This window comes from Aulonocara sp. 'chitande type north' Nkhata Bay, linkage group LG7 (genome assembly GCF_057382095.1).
Source record: "Aulonocara sp. 'chitande type north' Nkhata Bay isolate Kocher_YH1m ecotype deep benthic linkage group LG7, A_spYH_male_GT1.1, whole genome shotgun sequence".
Classification (NCBI taxonomy): domain Eukaryota; kingdom Metazoa; phylum Chordata; class Actinopteri; order Cichliformes; family Cichlidae; genus Aulonocara; species Aulonocara sp. 'chitande type north' Nkhata Bay.
The window spans coordinates 40,937,509-40,950,088 of NC_141350.1; the positions used below are offsets into that span (position 1 = coordinate 40,937,509).

Here is a 12,580-nt window from a genome sequence, read left to right on the forward strand (position 1 = left end):
AACACATTTGGACAGTGAAGAAATGTCAGGATTCTTGCTCAGAAAAAGGAGCTGATCAACATGCTCTGAAGTCAGAGCATGTTCCAGTCCACAAAAAATGGTTTGTAACAAAATATCGATTTCTGCTGTCCCTGTATCGATACATTATTAGCAAACAAAATATTACCATACTACACAGTATCGATTTTTTCCCCCACCCCTATTAATTATGGAGTCTGAATTATTGTGTACTGTGAGAATATGACTCAAACCACTGTAGCGCAGTATCTTTAATACCGAATCTCTGTAATAAAGTATTGTGGTCTACAGTATCGAGTCCTTCACTAATGTTGCTTGTGTACTGTGATGATCTCTGAAACCTGAAATTCTCAAAATCAACCATTCATCTACAGGTGATCAGTTAGCTGCTTACAACTACTCTTTCAAGAATTTTTGAAAGAAAAGGAACACTGAAGATTATCCTATAATTAGCTAAGACAGCTGGGTCAACTAGAGGCTTTTTAAGTAATGGTTTAATTACTGCCACATTAAAGGCCTGTGGTACATAACCCGCGAATAAAGATAAAGATAATAAAGTGAATACGGTTGATGGTTTTGAGGAAGTATTTACTGAAGCTAACTTTGAAAGATCAATTGGAGAGTTAAAGTTTAAAATAAATAAGAGCAGTTTTATAGGTGCTGTACATAATGATACATCTGTGGGACTGCTGTGAAAAATTTTCTTCTCTAATGGTGAAAATTTTAATTGTGAAGAAATTCATGAAGTCATTACTAATTAAGTTCAACAAAGCTCGGACTCTTTCTCAGCCTGGCTAGAGTGCTGAAAGGAAACCTGAGGTTATTCCTGTTTTCTTCTAATAGTAAGTGAATTAATGTTGCATCTTTACAAGGGACTTTTTTTTTTTAAAATAGAGCGACAAATTATTTTTCCAAGTCAAATAAAGGTGAAACGCTAGTATGGGCAGAAATCTGTGCCATCAGAAACTGAAGTTGAATAAGTTAAATTGCTCGGATTGAATCTGAATTGTAACTTGAATAAATGCTTTTACAAACTGAATATGAATTAGCCTAATTTGAAATTCAATTTATTGGTTTGAAAATGATCATCACTGAATTGAAATTGAATTTTATATTTTGAAAATGAATTCATTTGCTTTGAAACCGTATTTTATCCTTTAAAATTTTAGCGAGAGCCACAGTATCCAGAGACGTACACCGAGAGGATAAACCTTAAGCTGTCAATAATAAATTGCAGCCTAAAAATAACAATCATATCACCAGCAAAATCACGTAACCTCTAATATAGACGTTTATTTTGGGTCAGTGTGACTGTGTTTGTGTTATCTCTAATAATCCAGATTGACCTTTTGTCCTGATACTTTCTCATTGTTAAACCTGCTTGCTTTGGGTGGGTTTTTTTCCCCAAAGCAAGAAGGGCAAGGGCAAAGGTGGACACTGAGAAAAATAGATTGCAGGGTGAGTGATGAGGCAAAAAGAGAAGTGAAAGAGGGAAAGGGAGGAGCAGCGAGAGGAAACGGCCAGAAATGCTTATGGGTGTTTCCTGCCACCTCTCTTGTTTAGAAGTTACCTCATGCCTCAATACTAATAATAGAGCTTTGCCTGGATTTCCCTACCTTAATGCTAATTCTTATCTCAGTGTGAACTACACAGTGGCATCCCACAGTCGTAATTTACCAGCAGAGTCAAAAGTTGTTATTTGCAGTTGTGGTGGCTGGTTGGTGTTGCAGGGATGCATTTAGGAGTGCATGTACTGCAGTTAGATTATTTACTGTGTGCTTTTACATTGTTCAATGTATTTTTGTGAACTTGTGATTCATTAGTGTGAAACCACAGCTGAGACTTTGTAGACGGAACATGGGTCAAATAGATGGTTGTAAAAAGTTGTCTTTTTCCTTACTTCCTCACTGTCATTCGCATCACCATAGCTTTGCAATGCATGTAAAATCAAGCTGTTTTTGCAAACTAGTCTACTTTATTCTTCTGAAGCATATAAAATTGCTTTAAATGACCCACAGATGCTTTTTCTTTGATTTTTCTGGTTTCATTGCTTCATCATTTTATTCTCTTGTCTATCACCTTCACTTGAACTAAGCTTCGTTTTGCGCTCTTTTGTTTTTTTGCCTTTCTCTGGGTAATGACCTCTTTCTTTGGGGTGTTCAAAAGACCTCTAAAAGTGAATCACAAGTACTTTCACCATTTTTAGAGCCACTTGCCTTTCTATAAGATGCTTTTCATGGATCTCATCTCATCATGACTGTTTTCTGCTTCTTTCTTTTTATTTATTTTTTTCTAGGGGATTTTGCTCATCATCTCCCACCACTTCCGCCTTCCGTCTTCCATTCATGAGCAGCGTGGCTGAATTTAACAGCGGCAGCCATGGATGACAAGGGCTCGGTGGGGAAGATTAGCGTGTCTTCAGACTCAGTGTCCACTCTCAACAGTGAGGACTTTGTCCTTGTGTCCCGGCTGGGGGACGAGACACCCTCCTCTACTAATAATGGTAGTGATGACGAAAAGACAGGACTGAAGGTAAGGTTGGCTGGGTGTAGGTACGGATGGAAGTGCAAGGTAGAAAAGGGGGACTTGTTGGAGATTAGGTGCACTAATAGTCACTTAGGCACAATGGCATAAGGGTCTTCCCATTAAAAAACTTCCATGAAAAGCCTTCCACCTGACACCCCAGGAATCAGCTTTTTTTTTTTTTTTTTTTTTTTAAGATAAATTTACAATTTTACATAAGTAGTTGCAAGTTTACTTTCATATTTCTAACATTTATTACAAGTTAGAGGGTCTCAAAGTGGTTAGAGGGGTTCAAAAAAAATTTAATGCATGTTTTTTCCAGCATTTGAGCATCAAGATGACGGAGTATGTTGTAGTTTCAACAGCAAAACTGCACCATATTTATGTCTACGACATAGAGTAGCAGAAACAAGCATTGGCACCCGAGGTGTGTGTGTGTTTGTTTTTCTTTTTTAATTTTACTGAAGAAACCTTTATCAAAACATAGTGAGTGCGTGATATAAGAGGTCCTGTCTTTATTTACACTTTTTTTCTTTATCTGAATTCACACTCATCTTCCAGCTGCAATTTCTTGAGGGTCATTCATTTGCTAATATAGTCCTATTTTAACACAACACATAGGTTATGTAAAATGGAGAAACATTGGTGAAACGTGTTCTACATAAGGGTCACAGAGGGTCAGGTGGGAACTTTGTTTTAGATTAGGCTAATTTTTTAATAGATAGATTTTTTTATATGGCCTTACCATTAAATTCCAGAGGTGTTTTTACTTTGAATAGACTCATTAATAATAACAGTTAAGATGGCCTGATCAGATAAGTAGAATAAACTGTACAGTATAAAGTAGGAAACCAAACGAGAATGTCCAGCACACTAAATGGTGTGACTATTATTACCTTGTGTGTTAATTAAATCTGATGGACCATGATATATCAAAACATTTCAATGTTTATTCATCTTTATTTATTTGTTAGAAATAGAACTCATAAAAAAGCAAATTAGGAATTACAGTTTATACAGATTCATGTTGCTAACATACTGTTTTCATTACTAACAACCATCTTTTTTTTCTTTTTTTTTAACATCTAGCAGGGTTTGTTAATTTCACACTCTTAACCATAAACCAGCATTTATTGTTTTGCTTCCTCATTCTCACTTTGCCTTTTTTGCCGTAGTTGGTCATAGTTGGTGTTTGTATTTGCTACTTTTAATGACGAAGCCCTTGGTGATTTGTGCACATCCACATAAACTGAGGGTAAATTGTCTGGTTAAGTTTCCCTGTGCTGTTTAGGCTGCAAATGAAGGATGTCATTCATGCATCCACCGCCAGATATTGTTGCCACTGAGTGTGATTAAGTTGGATGCTATTTAACTTTGGGAGACCGTTTCCCAACTGCTGTGTCAGTCAGGTGCTTGTGTTTAAATGCGTAATATGATATTGTGCTATAGCGAGGCTGACTTACAGCTTGTTTTCTATGGTTGAATTCACTGCTCAACTTTGAAAGATATCCAGGTATTGTGGTGATATAACCTTGCTTTGACCCATTGCTGGGGAAAATATCGGTGCTTTGTGATGCGGGCGTAGCTCTTTTCACAATATAAAGACTTTCTAGGAAATAATTGTGACTGCCAGCCACTATCCTGTGTGTGTCCCTAATGGGTTCAGATTACCTCTCTTCGCCTCTTCTGCTCGATCTCTTCACAGGATGCATTTTGTCCACGTGTCTCTCAGTTTAGTTGTTATCATGTTTCTTTTTATTGAGTTGCCTTAAGAAGCGGCCTCACACGTTCGGACTATTTTCATTACTGTATGTCACTCATGTACGATACCTGTTTGTTTGTAAAGAAAAGTTATTCTGTAAAGTTCCCAGAAGATGGCGCCAGCAGAGCATAGATGTTCAATATCCATTCGCTAGAAAGTTGCTCTGCTTTGACCTTCTGTCGTGTTCTGTCTTTTGAGTTTTCATATTTCATTCATAAGACCAGTGTCTGTAAAAGCATCACAGCTCTTTTTTTATGGACAATAAAATCAAGTTTTTGCGCTGCGTATTTTGCCATCGTCTGCCTGCTGTCAGATGGTTAAAAAGCAGAACGTGACACACATCCTCTGTTCTCACAATGTAATGGCGAAATCACTCCATCCACTGGCACGCGGTCATCCTGACATCATGTTTTGGTTTTTGCCGACACACTCTTGTGCACATCTCCCTCCAGTCAGCCCATCCAGTCAGCAGAGGAGTCAGTGTCTAAACTTGTTGTTTGTTATGCAGGTGATTTCTGAGGAAGGGGTCAGCTTTAAGGTCAGTCTCTTCTCTCGCTCTCTTTCCTTTCCTCAGCTTCTCTCTTGCTTGTGAATATTATTCACCTTATTCTTCCTGTGATGTGATTCAGTGGTGATTCTGTCTGTGATTATTTGTGCTTTCTGTAATTTTGCCGTCTGTCCAGCGATGGCCTCAGCTCTTTAATACTTTGGATTTGATGATGTTAGAATTAGACTGTAGGCTGTAGTTATGCAACAGTCGCCCAGGCTTGTAGCACTTCCTGTAAAGGCCCTCTACAGCTACACAGTTACAAAACGTCAGAAGTGTGAACGTCAATATAGAATTGATAGCACACTTGCGCTTGTTTAGAATGCTTTTTCTTTTTTTTATCATGTTAATAGTCCTGTATCACTAAGATAATTGGCAGTGGTAGTATCCATCCTGCAAATATATTAAGATAATTAAGTCCAGCAGCAATGGACAAATGACCTCATTCTTTTCTGCCAAAGACATAAATTAGGTTTTACTCTATCTGTTTGGAAAAATGTTCTATATTTTTACATCATTTTTGTTATCCTTAAATGATCAATACAACAGTGACCCCTACCGGCTGATCTCCTTTTCTTATACAGCTTTTGGATGCTGCTGCAGCAGGCAGGGAACAGGCATTTACCTCACTTTGTGCTGTTTGGCCAAGCTCAAGGTTTCAGTTGATACTTTCATTTATAATCAGTGTTGGCATAACTCTAAAGTCTTGATACGTCCACCCAAAGTGATCTCAATACAATGTACTAATATTGAAATATACCTAAGATACATCTTTAATGGCCAAACTGAAACAAGTGATTCATACCTTAAACACGCTGCAGTCGCTCAAAATACATTTCCATGTCACTGTTATGGGCAAGGCAACTGCATGTTTCTGCAAACTGCAAAACTCAATAATAATTCTTAATTCTGGTTAAATTGTTTGTTTGTTTTGTGCTTTTTTTGTGGTTGGGTGCATGATTATTTCTGTGTGTGTGTGTGTGTGTGTGTACACCTATGTGTGTGCATCAGATTGTAGGCAATGGAAGTGAGCAGCAGCTTCAAAGGGAGCTAGAAGATGTCCTCATGGACCCATCAATGGCTGACGCTGGCCTTGCGTCAGAAGCAAGGATGGATGATCTCGGTAGGGGCGATCATGCCCTTTATACCACAGCGTCACCTGTAGCCCCAGGCACTGACCCTCTGAGCGCACCCCCACCGCCACCCAAGCTGGAAATGGTGCTTCCTGTTCAGACAGCCCAAGAGAGTGAGCTGAATGAGAGGTCATACAGAGGCAAGTCAGGATGAGATGAAGTTGAATCATATTTATACCAACAATTTTACATCACATGTTTTAAACCATCCTGTTTCCTCATTCGTTTTGTTTCCTAAAGGATGAGGACTGTTGTCATTTTGTTCTTGGTTTCCTTGAATTTCATGAATTTTGCCAATTGATGTTATATTTTTTCCTTAAGCTTCTCTTACTTTTCCATTCCTTCTTTCTAACCTCCTCTCGCATGAAACTGTACAGCTGAAAGATTATAATAGATGTCATAATATTATCCTTTTCTTTCTTTCACTGCCTGTCTTTTCTCATAACTGCAGCTGATGAATCATCATCAGAATGTAGTCCTGGCAGCCCCATCCCAGATGAGGACAGCGTCGTGTTCAGCCAGCTGACATATCTAGGATGTGCCTCAGTCAATGCCCCCCGGAGTGAGGTAGAGGCCCTCCGTATGATGAGTATCCTCAGAGGGCAGTGCCAACTCCCCCTGGATGTTACACTGTCTGTGCCAGGCGTGTCTGAAGGGACTGTCAGGTAGGGCGAAAATATAGATTTTCGGTCAGTTGTGTGGATTAGTTCTAGTGCAGATGTCCAAACTTGGTACACTCTTGTTTCTTTTAAGAATTTAAACAACAGTAATTTTATTGGTGTTTTAACAGGTTGTTGGATCCACACAACAACACTGAGATTGCCAACTATCCGATCTATAAGATTTTGTTCTGCGTACGAGGCCATGATGGCACACCGGAGAGTGACTGCTTTGCCTTCACTGAGAGCCACTACAATGCTGAGATCTTCAGGATCCATGTTTTTCGCTGCCAAATCCAAGAGGCGGTAAGCATTCACTGATTATGCAACTGTCTTTGTCTAACTTAATACCACTATGTGGTATATAAGGCACTCTTTTCCAAGCTAAGGTCACAACAACAACTAGAGTAGCCAACCCCAAAAAGTTTGCAAGCAATGTAGTTGCTATTCAGTTAGTGAACAAAAGGGGGAGTGAAAGCTTCTTGATTTTATATATGGCACTGCCGTCTCTTCTTTTCACACTATTGCACCCCTCAAGTACAAATACATGTGCACACACTTGAGTTGTGGACACGGCAGCTCTGGGGGTGACCTGATGTGGCATTAGGACGCCGGTGTTGGTTTCTTTGGGTCTTGTGGGCCACGGGCACTCAATCAGTGGAGAGTTTGTGGATTCAGTCAAAGTCAAGTTTTCTGAACCTTTTATGATTGCGATAATTCAAGAAGGAAGTCTGGGGTAGGACACAGCTCTTAGGCAGCATGGCTTAGGTTGGTGATGTGTGTTAAATTAACATTCACATAAATGTCCCAAAACAATTTCCTAGCCTGTAATGAGATGATTGGTGTATCTGCCGATTATTGTAATGCTGTGTATGCAGTAGGTTCAGCAGAAATGTAAAGGAAGAGAAGAAGGTACCCGCTCATGAAACTGGGTTAAAGCTCTGCTTTCAGTGTTCAGTGACCTGATTTCTTCATCATGAAAGCCGTCTCCTTCAGTGTCACAGTGAGCCCCCAGACACTTCATCCTGTTATCCAGTTTCCGAGACTCCGATCTGTAATACACATACTCACTAAAACACTGATGCAAATACTCTCACTCAAATTAAAAAATATTCTGGACATCTCTGTTCTCTTCTTGGCACTCTTCATCTTGCACCCACCCTTCTCTTCCTTCAAGTGCCATAGCAACAAACCAGTCCACAGCATCTCCTGCTTTTTTGGGCCTCCCTTTCAGATTATTAGACTGTAGCGAGTCAGCCCATTGGTTACCCGTTCGTTTGGGGAGAAAGCTGCTCTTGTCATATGCATCACATCAGCTTCAACTTCACAGTAAACAGTTGACAAAAACTTGCCTCTCTCATCCAGAGATGTGTATCTATTTCTATGTAATTCACATCAGTTCAGCTCCAGTAGATGGGTTTTACAGAAGTATTCTAGGATCCTAAGAAGCTGATGCAAGTGAAACACAAATTGGCAGCTGAAGCTGATTTTTATCGTGACATCATTTAACAATGTCTCAAAGCTTCGTGTGCACGGAAAGTACATGAAGAAAGAAAAAGCTGGCAAGTGTGAAAAAACATCCCGGGTGGAAATAAAAACAGTGTAACAAGACATTTAACACGCACCAGATCCTTAAAGGCTGCATTTTTTAGATACGGATCAAATCCAAACTTCTTATGTAATCGATTTCACAAGTTTGAGTTGAGATCAGGGACGGACTCTTTGAATGAAACTCCAGTTGTTGGGAGTAAAGGATGAAATAGTTGCCCTTTTGTTTTTGACAGCCTCTTTTGCAGAGAAAACCTGGTATTAGTTGATAAGACCTTAATGCTATTTTGGCTTGTGTGGGGCTATTTGAAAAGCACTCTGTATCAAACTAAGTTCTGCCTGCCCTGATTAGTTCTGGCATACAACTGCCTACAGAGAGTTCCTTCGTGAAAAATGAAGATGTTGACAGCTGATCAGTTTTAAGCAGCACAGAACAACAGTCCCATTGTATTACATGTACCAATACAGGGGGTAATTTCCCCCCCCCCCATCTAGCTCTACTCATCCCCCATCTCTTACATCCTGTCCAGTGTTGTTTCTCAATAAATAGACCTCCTGCGATCTCCTAACATCCCTGTACTGTACCAGAGATAAAACAAAGACTTTCTGTAGCAGAGGTTAGAAGCTGCTTTGTACTCTGGTCTCGTGAAAGAGCCGAAGAGCATTGTTATTTATTGATAACCGCACTTTCCCCCACCCCACCCCTCTAGTCACTGACCCCCCATGAGCGGTGCTGTTTACCGGAATTAGAAATGATCCAAAACCACTCTGCAGTGGTCCTCTAGTTGGGGGGATAGCTCTGTTTATTATCAGCCACATATGTCTCTTTAGTAGTAAGTGGACAGAAAAAAAAACTTTGCTCGCTGTGAAACCTGTGCATTTAAAGTCCCCTCAGTGGAGACGATGTAAATAAATTATTACCACCTTGTGTTTTCACACTTGGCAGACTCAAGCTCTGTCTCTAGCTCTTGCTCCTCTTGAGACTTGGCAAACCTCTGGTACAGCTTGCTTTTTGTTACACAGGAACAACACCCCCACACTCAAAGTTCAAAATTAAATACAATTCAAAATGGTTAATCTGCTGAAGGTCTCTTCTGTTCCTCATAATTATGACCAGACAAATTCCACTTCGACCACTTGCACTATCCTTGTCTATGGTTACAGCACAGGAAACCTAAATAATTTGGCTGGAAAGCTTTAGCTTGTTAGTATTCTTCCTCTTTAACACTTTCAGTTTTTTTACTTTGCAACTGTTATCTTGTGTTTATACGATGTTTTGTTGAGTTTGCCTGTGTTTTTTCTTTGACACTCTTAAATTATATGTCTGTGTTAGAAGACCTTTAAATTTATATTGTCTTTTGGGATAGATATTCATTGTGCGCATTTACTTTGCTCCTGCAGGTTAGTAGGATACTGTACAGCTTTGCCACAGCCTTTCGGCGGTCAGCTAAGAGGGCAGTTCTGTCGTCTCAGCAGGCTCCCCCTCTCACCCCTGACAGTGACTTGTTTACATTTACTGTCAGCCTGGAGATTAGGGAGGACGATGGCAAGGGTACTTTCAGGTGGGAGTCACATTCACTCATCATGCATTCTAATTTTTAATCCATCATTGAATTCAAAAGTGCAATTTTAGCTGTCTATTGGAGTGTAAAATGTTTTAGTCAACATATTACACATATAAATACGGGAGCATACATCCTTAATTTTAAGAATCAACTTTTTTGTTGTTATTGTTTTTTACTACTAAAGTCCCAAACCTTTCTGGGATGGGTGCTGCCCATGAGGGGAAGCATCCCCTAATTGGTTTGGGTAAAAATGATGAAAGGAACTTTGCACTGATTTATTTAAAAAAAAGAAAAAAGTATTCTTTGGTCTCTGATGTTAACCAATCAAACACACTTTTTACCACAAGATATAACAACAAAGTTCCTGTTTTTTTTTTTTTTTTCATCAATCCTTCTTCACAGGTTGTTTTTATTTTATTTTCCCATAGTCCCGACTTACTTCTATGTGATGACAAGCAGCCCAAAGGGTCAGGTTATTTGGAAAACAAAATAAAACAAGCAAAAATATGCCCGTGGATATTTTTAGCCGACTCGTATTTCCTCCTTATTAGCATTGGGTTATTTTTAGTGTTCCAACTTCCAAGCAAGCGGCTTCTACATGCAGGAACTCATGGCCTGCTTTTGTTTTTTCTTTGATAAAATTAAATTAGCAAGCCTCTGAAGACACTTTAAATGTTGACATATATTCTGTAACAATAACATTTCACATTTTGAAATAGTTTTTCCTTCTCTACAGTGTAAATAATCCCATCAATCTGAAGTCATACAGCAGATTTACAATATAAATTGATGATAGTGGGGCTTCTGTTTTGGTTTTTTTTAGTGGGGGGGGGGGGGGGGGGGGGTTGGTCGGGATGAAAAGTGAGAAATTCCAGCATGTAGACACTCTAATTAGACTGTAAAAATATTTCTTCTCTTTCCAGCGCTGTGGCAAAAGACAAGGACAAGCAAAGCTTCAAGCTGCGTGCAGGACTGGACAAGAAAATTGTCATCTATGTTCAGCAAACCTCAAATAAAGAACTGGCTATTGAGAGGTAAGATAAAGAGTTAAAACACTTATACTCTCATGCACACACATCTTCAGAATATAGGTCAGCATTTTACTAAGCAGTGCCCTGGAGTCCTCATGATTAAGTGTTTTTGTGAATTTTAGTTTCATGCAGTGATCAAATATGTCTAAATTTCTCATAAATGATGGTCGTGCTCAGAGGCATTGAAGGTCTTTTTGTTCAGAGTTCTTTTTAAGTTGTTTCTAATTAACTGAGAGAAGTGGAGTGGTTTCAGATGAGTTATTTTAAAAAAAGAAAGAAGAAAGAAAAGAGGAGAAAAAACCACACGAGGTGGCTCTTAACTTGATAAAAGAATGTGGAAACAATCTAAGTTCATGTAAACGGCCATAAATGTCCATAAAGTTGACCAGACATTCTTAAGAAGTAAGTCACTCTGTAATAAACACCTTCACATCCGTATGTCAGTCCATGTCAAGAACCGTTGTTAGGTGGTGATCGAGGTTAGTCTCATTTTCCACACTTTAATAAATCAGTGGAAATTTAAACTTTTCTTTACCTTTTTTGCAGACTTTCATCCTCGCCATGATTTGTTCTTGATTTGTGAACCTAGAGAAGGTGACGATTTTAGTGGAGTGTTTAACGTTCTCCGTGCTCTGGTCTGTGTTAGAGGATCATTTCAGGAAGCTATTATTGGTAACATGTGTGACCTTTTTTTTTTTTTTAACGATTTTTTTATTTTATTTTTTTTTGAGAGATTCATAGTCGTATGCCTCGCGTTTCTTTCCCCCTTATGTAATCATATTCCTAGCACATTTTTCTTTCTCTATATGTGCTTTCCTTAGGTGTTTTGGACTCCTGCTCAGCCCTGGGAAAAATGTGAAGAACAGTGACATGCACTTGCTAGACCTGGTGGGCCCCTTTTTTCACTTTTCTATGTGTATCTATGCGTTTGTTGTTCTGTGTTTGCTAACTTCTTGAGACTTGTACCTCCTCAGGAGTCAATGGGAAAGAGCTCAGACGGGAAGTCTTACATCATCACAGGAAGTTGGAACCCCAACACGCCTCAGTTCCAGGCTGTGAATGAGGAAACGCCTAAAGGTAGGAGCCAAGAATCAATTTAAGATTTGTATAAGACATAAATAGTTTTCATTAGTGATTATTTCCTTAGTTTATTGGATTGCTGGCTGGTTATTCACTCATATTTCACGGCAGTATGTGACAGAAGTATTTGAGTGTGGTGGTTATTAACAGAACTTTGCCCAAGCCAAGCTGTAGAGAAATAAAGGATATAATAAATGGACATTGTAAAAAGGAATGATAACGATAACAGTTGTTTTTAATATATTAATTACTTGTAGATGGAAAATTCGGTCAGTAAGTACAGATAATATTGTAACTTCTGTCTTTTTTTCCCCCCTTCAGATAAATTCATGTACATGACAACAGCAGTGGACCTGGTGATTACAGAGGTGGAAGAGCCCGTTCGTTTTCTTCTGGAGACGAGGGTCAGAGTGTGCTCCCCAAACGACAGGCTGTTCTGGCCCTTCAGCAAGCGCAGCTACACCGAGACTTTCTACCTTAAACTGCGACAGGTTTGTCAAATCATGAAGCAATCTGCATTTAAATTAATTCAGCCGATGGTCTCTGTGACCAGATATTAGCTGTGACCTGCAGTGGTAGAATGCAATATTTTGTGCCTTTTACTAAGTGGTATATGAACAAAGAAAAGAAGTAACAAATGTTTTATCAGCTATTCAGGGGATGATATCCTCACATTTTTACTCCATGTTGAAAACTCACACATACGCCCTTGAA

The 12,580-nt window shown here is 39.2% G+C and overlaps 1 protein-coding gene across 2 annotated transcripts in view; it reads left to right on the forward strand.

The window, feature by feature from the left end:
- rabgap1 (RAB GTPase activating protein 1) overlaps window positions 1-12,580 on the forward strand; it is a 77,393-nt gene that overhangs the window by 11,876 nt on the left and 52,937 nt on the right. The window contains exons 2-11 of one of the 2 annotated variants that reach the window (XM_086300404.1): window positions 2,315-2,550; window positions 4,812-4,841; window positions 5,862-6,123; window positions 6,435-6,648; window positions 6,774-6,948; window positions 9,592-9,752; window positions 10,679-10,789; window positions 11,608-11,674; window positions 11,761-11,863; window positions 12,188-12,357. In XM_086300404.1, coding sequence (XP_086156530.1) covers window positions 2,398-2,550; window positions 4,812-4,841; window positions 5,862-6,123; window positions 6,435-6,648; window positions 6,774-6,948; window positions 9,592-9,752; window positions 10,679-10,789; window positions 11,608-11,674; window positions 11,761-11,863; window positions 12,188-12,357 — 1,446 coding nt within the window. In that variant the 5' untranslated portion in view covers window positions 2,315-2,397. The remainder of the gene's footprint in view (window positions 1-2,314; window positions 2,551-4,811; window positions 4,842-5,861; window positions 6,124-6,434; window positions 6,649-6,773; window positions 6,949-9,591; window positions 9,753-10,678; window positions 10,790-11,607; window positions 11,675-11,760; window positions 11,864-12,187; window positions 12,358-12,580) is intronic. The other variant, XM_086300405.1, reaches the window with a different exon arrangement.